Source organism: Cataglyphis hispanica, chromosome 6, assembly GCF_021464435.1.
Source record: "Cataglyphis hispanica isolate Lineage 1 chromosome 6, ULB_Chis1_1.0, whole genome shotgun sequence".
NCBI lineage: Eukaryota > Metazoa > Arthropoda > Insecta > Hymenoptera > Formicidae > Cataglyphis > Cataglyphis hispanica.
This window is the reverse complement of record NC_065959.1, coordinates 7727994-7747579: the sequence shown is the minus strand read 5'-3', so window position 1 is coordinate 7747579 and position 19586 is coordinate 7727994. Positions and strand designations below refer to the sequence as shown.

The following is a 19586-nucleotide window of genomic DNA, read 5'->3' as shown; positions in this document are numbered from 1 at the left end:
ATTACGAATTGCTTGCTCGAACGACCGTTTCTCGGAATTTTTCTCTTTCAAAGAGCACCGGACAAATCTCATCCACACTCTTATTCTCGTACAATCTTAGTACTTTCGCGATGGAATTTTCAAGTAGAAAATTTCATAGTGATGAAATCCATTTTTTATATACATATTTTCAATATTAAAGTTCTTGAGCTTAATTAACGTAAGAAATATGAAGCGAAGACAATGTTCTTTCCGTAGTAAATCTGAAAATTTTCATAAAAGAGAAATATATTTCATTAAAATATTATTTTAAACAATTAATAATAATATTATCACGATTATTCGTCTTTTTTAGAGTAAACTCCATCGCATTGTCTCATACCCACACATATAATGGACTCCAAATATCTCTTGGGATGAAAATTATCGGTCGGAAAATCACAGGCCATACTCTGTCGGCTGTTATCGTTCTATCACGCTGCGGATCCTCGTTAGCGCGCGCGCGCGCGCGCTAATTAATTAAGGAATTCTTTAATTAAGAATGCGTCCGCCATTAATCGCGATGCGTTCACCGTACAATCACAAGCCTGAAATGCCAGCGGATAAAATAGCAATAGACAGGTGACTATCGTCGCAAATTGAAGATGCGGCAAATGCGGCGAGTACCGTTCGCGCGACAAAATTATTCGTGCGGAATTCCTTTTTCAACATCACTCGTACATACTCGATAAAATTGACTTGATAATGAGCACGCTAGACACGATATTATCCGATATCTCGCAATTTTCACATTCGCCTTATCACCGATCAAACATCTAATTGCATCGCTCTAAAACTATGCAGATAAATTGTTTGCAAAATTATTTAGAAGCGAATTTAGAAGCTGTTTAATTAAATAAAGGACATGATGTTATGTTATAAAAAATTAAAAACAACATATGGTGTCGTAAAATTTTCGTGATTTATTTTGTTAACAAATTCCTTAAATTTAAATATTTCGGAAATTTATAACTTTCATGAAGTATTTTATAAGAAAAATATTAATTTAGTATTTTGATAATTAGATCGATCGAAATATTAAAATCACCAGCACACCCTTTCTTCCCTTCCTCTCTTATTCTTGGAGGTGAGCAAGCGCGCCTTTCACGAAACAGCGTAGGCAGGAATCCGGCGTTTTTACGTCTCGCGAGAACCGCGTGAAGGGAGGTTGAGAGGTATAATATACTTGGCCAAGGACCGTTAGGCAGAACGGGAATATGTTGGCGCCTCGTCTTTGGCCGTTCTCCAACGTCTCTCGCAGATCGTGCACGCGCGCTACCGAGTCGCCAAACCGGCAAGCGACAACGCCGCCGGCAGAAGACAACGACTGTCATAGGCGTCGGCAGGATCTTTCTCAGGAATACCCAGAAATGAAATTGCGGCTATCCACTCACTTTTCCTTTCAAATCATACATCATATAAATCCATATATACACACACACACACACTATAATATATTTTATTTTCTTCTAAAATTATACCTCGAGTTCGACATATTCTAAATCTACCGCTTCGTTACAAATTGATCGAATAATATTAAATTGATTTTTCTACGATAAAATTTGTATAATGATTTACTGCTTCAATACTGTAGATATTATCGTTTAATAGATATAGATATATGTATATATTGCACTATAATAAATATATTTAATATCCCAGGGTTATATAAAATGTGTATGTGTAAGAGATACGGTTGCACCCCTTTGCGGCACCCGTGGTTGTTAACCCGACGAGAGCAAAGCGAGAGGGACGTCACGCGCAAGTGCACGCGTGCACGTTTGATAGAGATAGAGGTATGCGGCGGGATGCTGCGAGGAGAAAGAACCCGTTGCATTTATAGTTCAGGGTCAGCACACTCTTGCGCGCGACGACTTCGCCTTCGGACGAATTCGGCCCTCCCTCTCACGCCGTATCTTCCGCTCCTTTTATTTTTTTTCCTTCTTCTTTTTTTTTTTTTTTCTCTTTACACTTAATCCGTCGACTTTCTCCTGTCTGTTCCCGACAGAATGCAAGCGCATCGATTCGCAGTTTAAAGTAAAGATCTATGGCTGAATCGGGAGAAAGAAATTTTTTATTGAGACAAAAGAATGAATTTATCGCTCTGTGAAAAGAGATGGACTGACTTCATGGATCACTCTTCGCTTGTCGAAATGCAAGACGAAATTTCAGATAAAATTCGAAAATGTGTTTTCGTAATTAAAGATTGTCTGGAATTAAAGCTCTATTAAATTCTACTGTGAATTTAAAGTAGAAAGTGGAGTTTAAGTAGAGTTAATGTCATTATTATAAAGCACAAAACTTCTGATACGCATTTTTAATCATAAAGACAATTTATCTTGTTTAAATCAAGTTCAAGTCGGCAGAGATAAAAGGCGAACCTAAAAGGTAAGACACACCTGAACCTGACCGCCGCTGCTCCGAAGGTTCTCACCGCACGTAAACGACTTACAACTCGCCCCGCCACCACCGTCACCCAAGCGGAGAAAAGTTTTAACGGTAAAAGTTTTCCGGTAGTTTAATTACTTGGAAACAATTCCACCACGCTCAACTCTTCCTACCCTGTGTAATAGAAGGGCTACAACTTCCAAAGTAGTTACATACACGCACACACACACACACACATATAAAGACACGTTTGCACGCACCATCTCTCTCGCAAAGAGAGATCGATTTCTCTCGACCAGGTGTTTTGCATTTCTCTGTGTCGGAAAAGGCAGATATAATTTTTCTTTTTTTTTTTTTTCAATTCTGTCTGTTATATTAGAAAATAATGAGATTTCCGATTGAAGAAGAAATATTTTTCTCGTGAAAAGTTCTGCCGCGTTCGCAAATAAAATTCCTGCACATACGCGAAAGTGAAACGGCAACTCGAGTCAAAGTTCGACTGCTCGTCTTCGAACCGCTAAGTTCGGTCGTACGAGAAGTTGGACAACGAGAGCCTCGTGAAAGATTACTTGCAGTAGCAGCGACTCGAGAGAGCTCGCGCTCGCGTCCGTCGCTCCGAGGGGGTGTCGGATGCGCCAATGGCTCCGAGGAACTTGTTCCCCAAGAGTTTCTAGCGTTCCTAACGAAGTAAGTTTCCAGTCGCAAAGCGGAGAGTGGCCATCACGCCGCCGTTCGACAAACTTGCTCGCGTGAACTTTTAGTTTTACTGTTCTAGTCGCGCGTGTGTGCTTCGGAATCCTTTATCGCATCTCGCCGCGCGTGAAATGTGTAGGAGAAAATTAGAAGGGAAACGAATTGATAACGAATTGCGTCAATGTAGCTCGGTCAGCGAGTCATGCAAATTTTACGCCTTTCTTTTTTTTCGCTTTCTTTTTGAAAACCAGTACACACATGAATGATTAAATAATACTGTTGAATTATTCATTATTTTTCATAAACGAAAACATTATGTTCTACATAAGCTTAGCTTCTTTTTTTTTTTTCAAACAAAATTTAAATATCCCGGTGCAATGTTAATTATATGAAAAACTATTACATGTAAAATTAATAGAAAAAAATGTGAAATTAATAATAAAAGCACAGTACAAAGTAATTGATGAGTTTCAATAATTATGGATTCGTTTGTTGTGTATTTTTTAATTACTTAAATTAAATTAATTACAAATTAACACTATCGCGACTGTATTTTTAAATAATATAATTATATCTTATATATGTGTAGAGATCACAGATACAACTACTTTTGACAACTACTTTGACAACAGAGTCAGTGACACTTTTATTCGCCATGTTATATGCGATGTTTGAATTTATCGAGCGATCATGGTCTTAAACGATTTAAATCAATTTATGGTACTTACGGTGAATGGCTTCAGCTTCGAGTAGTCGACAAAGTCCAGTTTGCGATCTTGCATAAACTCGATCGGCATGGCGTCTTCGTGCAGCTCAGCGCGTGCCACGAGAGGATAGAAAGTCTAGAAACAAACGATCCTCTCATTCCGTTTTTATGTAAAATAATTTTAAATGACGCAATATTCTTAATAATATTTATAATGTTACACTCGGAGTTTTTAATTTTAAAGTCAAAAAATCGGAAGGTAAAAATTTAATATTATATCAATGTAATTACTTTTGCGTCATTGAGCCCTCGCGCAAAATAATTAAGCTCGCTCAATCGAAGCATTAAAATTTTAACGAGCAAAAAAGCATCGAGCCAATGGAACGCGCTGTTTTATAACGGTCGAATTGTGTCGATCGTAAAATTTATTCAACAGGAATGGAGAATGGAATATTTCATTAATTAACCACGGACTGATTAATATCCGAATAGGGGGGGGATTGCGAGCATTCTTCAATTATCATCGGTAAAATATGAAAGATTTGCATTAAAAATAATAGCCCGTCGAATTATACAGACTTTTTTATGTAAAATTTGCAGAAAATCACACGTATAACAGATTATTGCGAAAATTTCACGTATATTATAATCTTGATCAAGATAAAATTTTTTTCAACAATATTGCATAATCTATGTATAATTTATGAAACATTTCTAAACAAAACTCTCTCTCTCTCTATTTTGTCTAAAAAGTTGTAAAATATTTTCATAAAAAAAAAAGAACTCGAATCAATGCATATAAATATGTACGATGCTAAACTTTCGATACTTCTTTTCTATTTTTGGATCGATGATTCTCTGATAGCTCTAATGTTGAGTTTAATAAAAATATGATAAACTATTTATTTAATTTATATTCAAACTTTTATGATTTATCATTTTGTAAAATTTAATAAAACAATAAAACCAGTTAATGTAAGAATCATTGCAATGTCTCGATATTTTTATTAAAGATAAAGTTTAAAATCGTCCAAGAATCCGCAAGAATCCGTACAACAGCTTGTTTGAACTCACAAGAGCTGGCCAGGCAATGGTGTCGGCGACTGCCGTGGCGCCTCTGAGCGGTTTCCCGTTAATGCGGTGCTGATGGTGGTTATTGTTCGCGTGATTGTGATGATCGATGGGGATGAGACTGGCGTGTCTGGGGTCAGGTCGTTCGGCCCAATAGAGACCTCGTTCAATGAGAAAGAAGGAGAACACGGCATCCCTGTGAGGCGACAGCCACTCCCTCCTTTGCCACTCCACGTCGTCGTACTCTACGAGAATCTGCAAACATAAATCAAGCGCATGTAGTCATATGTAGTATAATATAATGCTAAAGAATGCGATTAGAATTTAAATTATAATAATAAAAAATTTATCTCTTTAACAAAATGTGTCTTTTAATAAAAGTCAGCTGACAGTACAGATATTGATGATTTATCTTTCAAGTAAATTATAATATCAATTTATATGATAATAATAATACTTTAATTAATTGTTACAATTGTGCTGTAATGTGTGCAGAAACAGGAGCTAAATCTGTGTAGGTGTAGGTTCTATTTATTCCACGAGGAATTGCGAGGGGTTAAGGATTAAATCGCTATCAATAATGAGTGGTTATCATGCGAACGAGGCGGGGGGCCTCTTCAACTATTCACGTAACCATCATCCAGTTAATTATCAGCGTCTATTATCGCGATATTCATGCGTGTTAATGTGTTATCGAGCCTCTCATTCGATTCTCCACGAATGCATACAACGAATTGGCGTGTCGATGGAGAGATTGTCTCGAATTTGCCGTATATGTTTATACAGGGAGAACGAGGTATACACGGGACGGTCGCAATTAATATGTATTATTCATAACCTCTGGCTTGGAGCAGAAAGTGCAGGCTGCGCTAGGATAACAAAGGGTCATAAGACGGCGTAGCGGGATACGCACGCTCGGTTTACTCTCGGGATTTGTCAACGCGACCGGATTCAATGCGACAAGCGCGTTGTGAATTGAATCACGGATGATCATTCTGTGATTCGTTCTACGAAGTTTCTACGAAAATGTATATATGCCCTACTTTATCCAAAATCTGAATAAACGCCTACTATTTATAATTTTTTTTTTTAATTTTCGAAATTAAATATATTTAAGAAATAAAATTAAAATTATTATTATAGAAAATAAAATTACCCTTTAAAATATCCAAAAATTAAAAAATCCAATTAAAAAAATAAAACAAATTTCAGAAATTATATTAAGGTAAAAAAAATTTACTACTTTAAAAAGTTTATATTGCACAAAAATTTGTTACTTTTAATTTTGCTTATGTAATTAAAGAAAATATCGTCACAATATTTTTGTGATGAGGAAAAAAAAAAAAAGAATAATATGAAAGATCCTTTTACCTATAAAAGATCAATGCAAAAGATGTACGTGCAATATATTTATAGAACATGACATTTCTCTGTCTCGCAAGCAAATATCTGTCTTTAGATATGCTCGGAATACCCGGCGATATCCTACCCTCTTGTTTATCCGGCGTACCGGGGTCATCGTAATCGTAAGGGGAGCGCGTGACTCGGTGCGGTCATGGTGTGTCAGCCAATTAATTTATAAATCAGCATTTACGAGCGGAGCGAGCTCGTAGAAATCACCGCGCTGTGACTGCAGATACGTGATTCATTGTCTGGCCAATATAATCGTATTATTATTTGCAGTTGCTCTGATTATGATCACGTACAAGGCATATCATATAACAATTCAATTCCATTTATTGAAGCCCAAGAGATAAGAAAGTGACTTGTATAAATATAAAAAATGTATATCAATTGTGTGTCAGTAAGGCAAAAGTATTTAATACGTATCGGAAAAAGTATTTTTTTTAATTTCGGAAACGAGCGATGATTTTATTTGTAGACACAATGTCTGTACTTTATATTGTCATTTATTAAGACATTTAATTTTATTCTGTTCATAACATCAATTTATTCTGTTCTTTCGATAATTAAACAAGATAGCGCGATGTATAAATTTGTATGGCTATAGAAAATTAATTGAATTGTTTAAAAGTTGTGGGTTGAACAAACTTCGATTTCGTTATCTCTATATCATGCCACACGTCGTGGATATCGCAATAATAATTCGTGGCCATTATTAATCGAAAGCAAGAACCCTGAGATGAGGTATAGGCGGTTCGCGCGGTTTCCGGGTAGAGCGAGTGTAGCGTGACGGCGCATAATTGCAAAACATTAATCGGTTAATTAATAAGTAAATATCTACGAGCGCAACGACCGTTAATAATTGACGAGGGACGCGCCTCGTAAACGATATACGAATGATTAATAATAACGCAATCTGGCGAGCACGCCTGCGTTTAATGTCAGATACCGCTGGCACGCAATTTCGAGACATTCGGATGGACTATGTCCGGAATTGTAATCAATTTTGGCAGGAATCTCTCTTAGATATATTTCTCATCTGAAATACATAAGATGCCAACGATCAAGACACGCTAAATCTTTTGCCAGTTTATCGACAAATATCAATAGTAAGTTAAAAAATTGGCTCACAGCTGATCACAGCTGATCACAGCTGATGATAAAAAGAAATGAATTTCATTATTTTTCGTTTGACGAAAAGTCATGACTTCTAGTAATTTGATAACAAATTAAATAAACAAATTAAAAGTTCATTCGGTACAATCTGTCAAAATAATCTTTGCCTCAACAATTTATCTCCTGTTCGTCAAAGGCAATTCGAGCGAATGGAACTGTCAGCATTCGAATAGGACATCTCAGGACGACACGTTCGGTAATCCTAGGACTATTTCAGAGAACTATATCAGAATGCAAGAACGATCTCTCGCCCATCCGCATCCCCGGCGATCTCCCCGGGGGTGGTGGTGGTGATATTCCCGGTATCGAGGCTAGTTTCAGGGGACGTTTACCAGGTGGCGGTATCTCTCGGAGTGGAGAACCATAATGGCCGCCAAGACCATCATGCTCCGCCTCTTGGTGAACGCCAGAGTACCGCCCAGATGGTTTCCTGGGCAACCATCAGGTCGGCCATTTTGCTGTCACGACCTACCACAATTTTCTCCAACGACCATGGACGAATGGTCTTCCCCTTTACTGAATACCCCCCTTCGCGTTCTAAACGGCATTCCACCGCCCCCTCGATCCCCTTTCTTGCCCCCACTATCAGACAGCTCCCAGCGTGGTACCAGACCCGCGCGCTTATTCCAGACGGAGATTAGAAACTGGGCGACTACGTTCCACTAATCATCATAGGTCCTATTATGTCCGATTAATTATTGTATAATAATAATAATAATAACAACAACAATAATAATAATAATGAAGAGAAAGCGATAGAAAAGATTTAAAAATGGCTTAAACCTACTTGAAGCTCAAAAAAAATATTCCCAATAAAAATATTCAATTAATTCAGTTAATTCTTAATTAAATAAATTTCAAAATTATATTTTTGGATAAATAATCAAAAAGTTACTACTTTTAACTTGCAAAAAGTTAATACTTTTGAAAGTATTCGCGTTCAACACAGCTAATGGATAATATAAAAATTTTCTAATAAGATATTGACTGAAAATTTGACTGAATTATACAATATTTATGAATTATACAACATTTCTAAGCAAAGTAAAATGCGTCCAAATTGCATCGCTATCAATAATAATAATGCTGATGCATAAAAGTAAAGAGTCCAGTTGCGCGGCGATCGGTTGCGGAAAACCTTCATTATTACTCACATCAACACTTAAACATAAGAAAGAAGAGAAGAGGTAAGAATTTTATTACACGCTCTGTAATACAAAATCTTTTAAGAGTATTCAATAAACAGAAAGAAAACAGACTACGTTTTAATGTCTATATTAAATCTTGAAGGAAAAGACGCTCATATGTTAAATATAATAATACAAAATAATACGAATCATTATTAGCAATAGCTGTCACTCGTGGTCAAATTAATACACATAGTTTGACGTTTTTATTTTCGATTAATTTTTAGTCAGATGATATCATTAATAGAATAATTTTCGTTATTCAGATGCACTGCGTTTAAAAATTTGACAAGAACATTAAATTTAGTATTAACAATATATAATTACGTTTTTATATAGTATAATACTTTACATTATCAATATTATATGTATATAAATTAAAAAAAAAAACATACTATTGCAAGGAAAAAATATTTATATCTTAAAGATATACTAATTTTTCTTAAATTGTTTTACATATTATACCTACTCTAATTTTAGTTTAAAGATGCATTACAAGAGATAAATATAATATTAATATTATATTATCTCATAAAATTTTGATTAATAAAAAAGGATGTTTTAACTCAATTTGTCGCAGCTTTCTTCTATAGGTCTACGGTATAGGAATGACGCGCGCGACCTTGTTCACACTGGCATTGATTTTTCCATTTTGGCCACAAGTGAGAACGAGATATGCGAACGCGAAACTCTCCAAGCATAAAAGTGTTTAGTACAGACAAGAGAGAAAAAGAAAAGAGAGAAAGAAAGAGAGAGAGAGAGAGAGAGAGTATCAAATCAATATCCTGTCAAGTGCCGCGCGCGTGTACGTATCAATACAGCCGGCCGGCTTCCTGTTACTTCGCCGCTCGTAACAACATTGGCATGCCGATTCAATATTCGATCCACGAGGAACGCTATGACGTAAGACGCGTCTGTCTCGTTTCCGCACGCCCCTGCGACCTGTCACAGCGCGAAACCCATTTTCCTTCTCATCGCGCGGGAGAACTCGCAGTGAAAATGCCACGCGTTTGTCAGACGCGCCGTAGGAAGCAAACATTTCTTCGACTAGCTATCGCGTTTCATCGTGCTCACACAGCTTTTGGACAAATTCACACGCGACTCTCTTCTTTCTATTGATTATTCCGTGACGATAAGTTATCGCACAAAATAAAAATTTTTTTTATGTTTATTAAATTTATTATTATTTATTTTTACACACTATATGCTAAAAATAATTTTTTGCCAATATTTTTGCAAACTTTACTCCAAATAATGATTTTTTTATATATCTTGTTTTGAAAATGTTTACGAAAATCAAAGAAAACAATCAACAAAGAATAACTCTTCTTTCATTAAAAGTGGCATTAATTAAAGTATGGCTTTCTTTGTTCAGTGATCTATTCAGAAAATATAAATAAAAAAAATTAGATCTTATCTTTTCCTTTATTCCTCTTTTTTCCATTTTGAGAATCATCTCGTTAATTATTCCGAATCTATTCTTACACTTTCTGCAGTCGTAACTATCGTAACTACTAAATTGGAGGACATGTCAGTCAAAAAACTGACTAGCTGTCCACTTTGTCGGCTCTTAATGTCGAGTCGTTATGCCATTTCCCCCGCACGTATGCCGACAATAGTCAACGACTATGATGTCATGAATAAAATAAAAGAAAAATCGTATTTTCAACGGAAAAAATCGAACAATTTATTAAAAAAAAAAAAAAAAATTTAGGTAATTGTACAATAAAAATGGGGAAAAAAATAGCCTAAATTAATTGAAAGAAAATTAAACATGTTCAGCAAAATGACAATACATTTATATGTGATTCTTTTTTGCCACAAAATGTTAATTTGCTGCAAATATTTTTAATTAAAAAATTATAATTCTACAGTTAGGATATTTTTCCAATAAAAATGCAAATTTAAACATTGTCGACAATAAGAATGTCACGAATTTGTCAATGTAAATCTCGCAAATCTTTCAACTTTTAATCCATTGATATTGATAAATAATAATATTAAAATATTCAAAACTGAAAAGATAAAGAGAGACATAAAGTATAACATAAAAAAAAATAAATTTTTAAAAATTGATTTCTTTTGCCGATTAATTTGTGCTATTATCAAACACAACGAGCTACGTTTAAAATTATCACAAAAGAGATTGAGTAATTTTTAGCAGCAGTTCTCATCATGTCACATGACGAATACCGCGGATGTAGCCGGCTTTTCAATCAATTCGTTTCGAGCGATAATGAAAATAATTCGATTAACGTGCAATAAAACGCCGCGTAAGGTTATTAAAACGAACGACAGACTTTTATTCATTTAAAATAACATGTGTCCCTGCACTCAAGTGAGAGTCGAATCAACAAGTGGAACAAAAATTTTTCCAACATACATGAAACGTTGTAATTATACTTTGCTCTGCAAAAGTAAACATACTCATGCTTACGAGCGCGAAACATTTAGTGGTTTCGACGAAAAAAGAAAAAAAAAAATGATAAAAAATAACAATATTATATTGAAACGTACAAACACATTATCGTAGTTTTTTATTTACTCGAGATTAACATATTCGATATCCTCTAATGCCAAACGGTTAAAATAAAAAATAATCGTTGATTTATAAATGAATAAATAATGACAGTTAGATATTTTAATACTCGTTAAGCACCTCCATCACAACAAATTAAAATAAAACATATGCCAAAATTAAGTGCTATTTAAATACTAATTTGGTGTAATATATTCTTCATTTTAATGGAGGTTAATTGTTCAATGCTTATACAAACTCTAAAAGTAAATATATCAGTATTAAATGCTGTTTAAGTACTTTCAAGAACAATTAACAAGATTTAGTTATTATAATTTAGAAGATATCAGCTAACAAGAATAGAATACGTATAAAAGTAAAGTATCCTAAAAAATGAGAATATAAAATCTGTTTTGATCTTGATCTATTCCCTGATTTCGGTGACAAATAAAATTTTGTTAATTATTCTTGAAAGCACTTAAAGAGCATCGAATACTCTATTTGATCGTAGTAAAATCGTCATATTAATTTCTGAATAATCCTAAAAATTCATATCATAGTATTTTCATGATAAAAGACCATAATACTGAAATTATAATAAGAAATTTTTCAAACCGTAATAAAAAATAATAAAATGAAAAATTTTTATCCCATTTAATCCGAAACAAATTTCATCACCAATGGTTGCCGTGAATAATACGATTTAATTTAGTCAGTCTCTGTACGTGTACGTGTATCCTACAATTTCTTCTTCCTTCATATAATAAATTTTTTTTCCCAATCACTACGTCGGGCGCGCTGAAACAATGTAGCCGTTGCATCACGAATGCATAGACGAGAGGCAACCAAAGTTCGCGGGAGTTCGCGTTCTCATCGACTCATATCGAGGCTCTTTTCTCATTTCACGCTGCCGACACTGACAGTTATTCAACAGTGCCCGTGGAACCGTTATCGTCCCGAATCTCTCCCTACGTCATTAGTTTTCATCTTATTCATTCCGCGCACAGCCAAGTAGAAATTCTTGAAAGTGCGCGATAGAACGCACATTTCTGAGCAGTCACATATATCGAAAGGAATGTTGAAAAATATTACAAGTGGAAATTTCTATCAAGTTGTTTGCAATCTTTTGCAATTATATTGCTAATATAGAAATATAGTGATCTATCAAAATGAAATCGATTAAATTAGAAAGTGTGTCTTTTAAATAGTTGAATGTAAAATTTGTAAATTAAGTAAAAAACATCCTATCAATTTTATATTATTTTTTAAAGTATCCTTAAAATAGTTTTCACATTTCAGTAAATAATGCATATTTTAGCTTCGCATTTTCGTGTCCATTATAGGTCGGTATCTACTGTAATAAATAGATTTCGTGCAATAATCGAGATATTTATTGCGTGCCATTCGGACATATATATATATATATATATATATATATATATATATATGATATATCGCCGACAACGTCGATTATAATTTATGGAGCAGAACACAACTGCGCACGTCGAAAACGACGATAACAGAAGAATGCTTTCAGCGAGGTATATATACGTTTATTTACACAAAAATCTCCGTCATTTTATGAGGAACAAAGGCCGCGCTCGTTCTTTGCGAGCCCCAAAATGGAGTCTCGACGACTCGGCGCGAAGATATATCTCGTCGCGCGGAGAGATCTCGTTTTCGTCGAAACAAGGGAAAAAAAAAGGAAAAAGTGAAAAGAGAAACAGGAGCCGTATATTTTCTCTCGAGAAACGCGCGGGAAACGCACGAGAAGGCACACGATCGGATAAAAAGCGCGCGCTCTCTCTCTCTCTCTCTCTCGTTGTTGCACGTTTCACATGCGAAACCCACGTCATCGTCGTGCGGATGAAACCGCCCCCGCCAAGTGCATCTAGGCATCTCCGCGGATGCATTGGAGAGCCGCGTACGAAGCGTGACACACGCACATATACGGCATGGAAGCCGACGAGTGCGTTCTTGAACAAGTCCATCTCCCCGGAAATTACGAGTAGATGAGAGAGAAAAAGTTTATATATGAGTGAAAAGAAAATAGAGAATGGTACATAGAGGAAGGAAACGAAGTGCATGTTTCTCTCTATAAAAGAACTTTTTTTCCACTCTCATCCTCCCTCGACATCTCTCTCTCTTTCTGTATTTTCAGTTTTCTCACACGGTTCCTTTACCTTTACGTTCCTTTTCAAGTTTGTTAAATATCCCATTTCTTGCAAAATACATAAAAATCTCACGGAAACTATTATTTATATTAAATGTTATATTTTTCAATTCTGTCTCATTTATTATTGTATGATTGTTAATGTAAAAAATATACTTGTATTTTACTTTGTATTTTAAATGTATTCTAAATATTCATTGTCCTATTTTTTCTTTTTCGTATTCATTCATCGTACGATGCAGTACAGACACATTAAACTTCTTATCTTCAGTATTTCATCCTATGCACATCAATTGCAACTTTTGCCATTTTTGTTTTGCTCTTGCCACAGAATAATAAATCCTAATTCTTTCTCTCTTTTTCCCTTTAATTTGTCGTCCCTATATCTCCTCGTAGCACGCCTTTGATGCCGCGTACTTTAGTGAAAATATCTAGGCCGCGTGGAGAGAAGAGCCGCTATAGAGGAGAGTAGTTGCATCGGTGAGTGCAATGCTCGCGCATGTGGTTTCGTGAGAGCTAAAGAGCAAAAGAGAAAAGGGGGTAAAGAGGAGAAGAAAGAGAAAGAGAGAGGCGCCGAGAGATGAAGGTAGCGAGGACGAGAGCGGCACGATGCTAGCTAGTGATGGTGACCTCTTTCTGGACCTGCTTGTCAGTAGCAAGTAGTTGCGCGATAAAATGCACAGAGAAGCGAGCACAAGTGCTGTAAGGAACTATTTCTTTCCCCGCTCGCTTTTACAGTACCGTAGTTGCGGGATTTGCAACTTCCGGATGTGATAGTGAAACGGAAAACTGTAACGCAATAAACTATTCGTATAGAAGCTCGTTATTTTTTCTTGGCGGACCGAAGAGAAATAATGAGTCTAATATATAAACAAAACGTAGAAATACACACGTGAAGGATTATCCTTACAAAATTAACATTTTAATAAATAGTATTTAATAATGGATTTTAAAACACAACAATATCTATCATTAAAATTACATGAATTAATTCAGCCATAGTTAACATGGAATTCAATCTAAATTATGTAAATATATGTATTTTTATATCTTATATATATATATATATATATATATATATATATATATATATTACATCATATAGTATATATACATTATGTATATACATATATTATCTCACCTGTGTATCGCGGGCAGAAACAAAATTAGGCCAGGGCAGTGGCAAAAATTAAAAAAAAAAAAAAACCTTCCTTTGTTTAAGAAAAATATGAAAAACATATCATGCGTATTATTTATATTTTTGTTTTAGACGAAATAGAAATCACACATATATAAAATAATGCTCTTTTGACAAAATATCTCAATTATTATTACTGAATAATTTGCACATGTACACACATGTTATATACATGTATAATATAATATAATATTATAAAAACATATTAAAATATATATAAAATATAATATTATAAAATATAATATAAATACATATTAAAATATATTGTATGCGTATATATATATATTTTTTTTTTGATTATTTCTTTTTTAAATAGGATATCTGTAATATAAAACCTGCACAAAAGATATGGAATATATGTGTATAGTTTTTACTAAAAAAAAAAAAAAAGAAATACACAACTAAAGAGAAAAACTACATAATTCTCGATAAATCCAGTCACTCTCGTGACTACAAAATCTGAATGTATTTTTATAGCAGTGAAACAATTCATGCAAAATCGCTTTGGATATGAATTCGGGCGGAAACAATAGTTCATCACCCAATGGAACACATCCCTCCTCTTTTTTACCATCCATTTTCCCCTTCCGCGCGCGATATCCAAATCAAACTTCTAGTTGTACACAGTTTCTACAGTGCTTTTCCCTCCTTGTCAGTACTTCGGTCACTCTGTCATCTCTCGCCTGTCAACGTGCGTACTCATTTTCAGCATTATCGAGAGCTTTGTTGTGAGTTCTCGCGTTGACGTTTGCACTCGTTCGTGACTCGTTCACGACAGTATGTGTGTGTGTGTGTGTGTGTGTGAGAGAGAGAGAGAGAGAGAGAGAGAAAGAGAGCGAATGAGGAAGAATGTAGAGAAAAGGAATAGGCAGCATGACAAGGGAGGGGGTGTCCTCTTTTCCGTTCGCGTACGTATGACAGCGTGCTAGTGTGTATGCGGGGATACCACCACCGGAAGTTGGAGGCCACCGCCTGACCTTGCGTCGGTCGGTCGGTCGGTCGGTCGGTTGGTTTCAACTCTGGCGAGCAGCCCCGTTCAAACACTCGATTACATATCGGGTGTCTCGCGAGTGTCGCGTTAATACGAACACGATTTTGTCAGGCACGTCGGTCGCGACTTCGATAAATTCACGACAAATATTTAGAGACTTAAAATTATGATTGTGATAGACAACAAATTTTATGTATAAATAACGACTTTGTAACAATTGTCTTGTATATTAAGATAATTAATTTAAGAATATTTATAAATAAAAGTTCTCTTAATTGTTGCAATGTAAATAAGATTTTCCAATATTTTAGAAACACATTATCTTTTGTGCACAATCCTTTCTCTCGTTGCATTAAGAATTGTCAACAAAGAAATCGGATAAGATATGTGTAATTAAATGCTGCTACGATTATTTATCACATTAATTATCAGTAATTTAAATTGCATACAAAACATATATAGGCGATATGGTGAGGGGTGGTCTGCAAAAGATATTGATTGCGCGGAAAACAAAATATCTTCAGTTCCCGGCCAGCGAAAATGACAATCTTTAATACAGCTGTGCAAGTATCGATCGTCTCGGTCTCTGATAATATTTTTCGAACTTTCCGCGTAATATATTTCGAGGACGCTTCGAGACGCTTTGGCACTAGCAACAACCTGTCGCGGCGAATCGAAATATCTGACACGGACTTAAACCGATATGTGGCAAATCCGACGGGGAAAAGCAGGTCGTTCTCGGTCTTGAGAGAATATCGATCGATACAATTTTAATCGTTATATACCTGAACACTCATATAGTTGGACAGGCAAAAAGTTGGCCTATGTATAAGATCGGATACGGACCCCTTTAACAAGTTGGAACCGTAATATAGGGCATTGAAGCCGATAGCACAATATTTCCGTTCCCTCCACAAACGATCGGATCTTTCTCGTCACGAAAGAAAGAGAGAAGGACTTTTCCTATAATAATTAGTCAATTAAATGAAGCTAATTTATCCAGTGATCTTTGGCAGTAATAAAAATTTCCTTCACAATTTGTTTTCTTCGTCGGAATGTATGTTATCATTTAAGACGTTAACGCGAATTATAGAGACATGGCGACAATTTATGTACGCATAATGTCCATATATTTGAAAAGTGGACGAAATAAATTCTTGACAGTCTTGGCCCGTAAAATTTTCTCCTTTCCAACTATATGCTTTCCGCGTCATGAATAATTTCAAACATTAATAGTATAATAATTTTTAAATCTTTAGCAAAAATATTTATATATCAAATTTCTTTAGATTTTTTAATCATAATTATAACAGTCACTCTTTAATTGCAAATGATATTAAATAAATCTAAATTAAGAAACTCTAAAATAAATATAAATATATTAAAACAAGTATAAGAATTTCAATTAACCAAACATTTGAATTATTAATTATCAATATTTTTTTAGATATATGATCCAATTAATTCTAATTTAGAAACTCAGCATAATCTAATCTCTTTTCTTCCTATGTCAAGGACAAGGAAAAACTGCTTATATAAATAATTCTTATCAATTCACGATTGTTTGATAGTCATTGTTATTCACAATACATTCACATATACGTGACGAATAGAACAATAACACATACATATATGCATTTCCGATTATGTTGGCTGAGAAGAGAAACCAATAATGGTTATCATCTGCATTCCAACGAAGAAAATAAAATCTTGTGCGATTCCCACGTTACATATATTCGGATGTCGATACGAAATATATCGCGTCGACCCGTAAATAAATAACAGCTCGTGGAAACTAGGCTTTGGGGAGCAATCGATAACCGCAGGCATGTATCCACGCTGCGTTTTAACGCTCGCACGGGCGTCGCCGGATTACACGAGATTTCCTCTGTGCGCGAGTGTGTATACACGCGCGCGCCCCAACACACAACTTGTTCGTGCATAATATCGTCGAAGCCGGCGATGTTGGGTAGCCACGTTACGCGAAGAAGGGCATAAAGGCGGCGCCTTGAATAAATCACTCGGCAAAACACAAGATCGCAACGTAACACTAAACCGGAAAAGCGCCAAGCGAATAACGCAAATACACATTTTGCTCTTATGCAAGTCATGTAACTCTTATATCATGTTGATGTAAGAAAAGATGTAAATAAACGATGATCGAAATCAGAATTATATTTTGTGACATCATAACGTGCGAATATAAATAAACTTTATTTTCAATACTCTACAAATTCGATGATATCAACTGATGTTGTTATGATGTAAATATTTATTACATATCTATATCAATTTTAATGTGTGAATAAATTCGAGAATTATTTTATTGCATTGTATTAATTTAATAAATGTAAAGAAACGGAAAGAAATATATATGTATATATGTGATAGGTATTATAATTGCAAAATTTAACCCTAATCCTTCCAACCATGTCCTTTCGTGTCCCACGCGTTTTAAATAAAACAAGTCGTAACGTGCGTTTTTCAACATATAATTATTGTAAAAAAATATTTAAATAAATAATTTTCAAATTTTTTTTATATTGATTTTTAGTCGAAGGTATAAAAATATTATAATAATTTTTAGGGAATTTTTCAAAGCTATTAACATATTGAAAAACGCGTGGGAAACGAAAGGATATGATTGGAGGGATTAAGTTGCGAAAAAAACATTGGAGGAATTAGGGTTAAAAAATGTATCAATAATGTATAATGTATGTATTATCCTACTCTTTCATTCATTCATTTTCATTAAGACATGTGCATAAAATATAAATTAGAAAAACTTCATTAATAAGATTGCAAAATTATGCCGTTATTTACTTATTTTTGTACGTATTTATATTTAGCACAATAATTTGAAGAAAATAACAGACATTAGCCGAGAAAATGTTAGCCGTTATATATTTAACAATAAGTGACAGCACACGTGGGGGAGCGAACGCATAAACAACACGTAGGTGGTGCGAGCGATCGAGCTGTCAACTATAATTAAAGGCATTTTCATTAATTTCGTGGTGAAGCAATGCGCCAGGATCAAACGACGAGAACTGTCAGATTGTTCAAAAGGGGCGGCGCGCGTAAAATCTCAACTGTCTTATTAAATTAACCCCAATATTTATATCGACACTTACGATAGAATACCGTAAAATCTTCCCTCATCCCCAGAATTAATTTAATGACTTATTTCTTGAAAATAAAATATAATCATAATAAATCAGCTTTTATATGTTCAATCAATATACTATTTTTTCAATTATAGTGATTATTCCATCTCTCTCTTTACACAATAAACAACAATGTTAAATAAAATCAAATAAATAAAAAATAATCTAACCCTCGAAAATGTAAGAGTCCTACTTCGGGAGGCTAATCCGTTGATAACTCGTTTCGAGTTCCAGGGCGTGACGCATGCGATTAATTACGGCGCTCCGCAAAAAAGGACACTTTAACGCGAGCGTGCGGACATAAATGCACACGCGCGAACCTCGAGCGGAAGCTCATTTGCCCAACGACAACGAGGTTGCCCCCCGATCGGCAAAAACGTCTCGTGTCGTTGCGATTGCGTGTACTCGCGCTGGTAACGCGAAAAACGGATTATGCGAGGAATCTCGTTAACGATGCCGTTAATTAATTTAATGCGATTTCCACCGATAATCATTCGAGTAAATTAGCGCAAGAATCGCCCTTCCATCCCCGAGTCTACAGGCTTCGTGGCTCATCAATTAATTAAATATATTAGTTTCCTTTCAAAGGTTTAAATTATCATTCTTTCCTCTCTCTCTCTCTCTCTCTCTCTCTCTCTCTTTCTCTTTTCTGTAAAAGAAATTAAAATAAATTTAAATAAAAGTAAATTAGAAAAATAATATAATTCCTAGCATTAAATTAAATCTATTAATTTTTGTGATTTATTTTGTTAATTATATTCTTGATAATTCCATATAACTTTCCCTAGGTTACCCTAATGTCGTGATATCACTAAGGACCTAGTACACATATATTCATGACAGTTGAATGATGGAAGGTGGAAATATGGAAATCCAAAAATAGCAGCCGACGTGAG

General features: G+C 34.9%; 1 protein-coding gene across 5 annotated transcripts in view; it reads right to left on the bottom strand.

Moving 5' to 3' along the window:
* The window catches only part of LOC126850609 (probable JmjC domain-containing histone demethylation protein 2C), a 258584-nt gene that overhangs the window by 209850 nt on the left and 29148 nt on the right, over positions 1–19586 (bottom strand). For all 5 annotated transcript variants that reach the window (XM_050593756.1, XM_050593758.1, XM_050593759.1 and 2 more), the window contains exons 2-3: positions 4880–5131; positions 3828–3941 (exon numbers count right to left, since the gene is read on the bottom strand). In XM_050593756.1, the coding sequence (XP_050449713.1) occupies positions 3828–3941; positions 4880–5131 (366 nt within the window). The remainder of the gene's footprint in view (positions 1–3827; positions 3942–4879; positions 5132–19586) is intronic.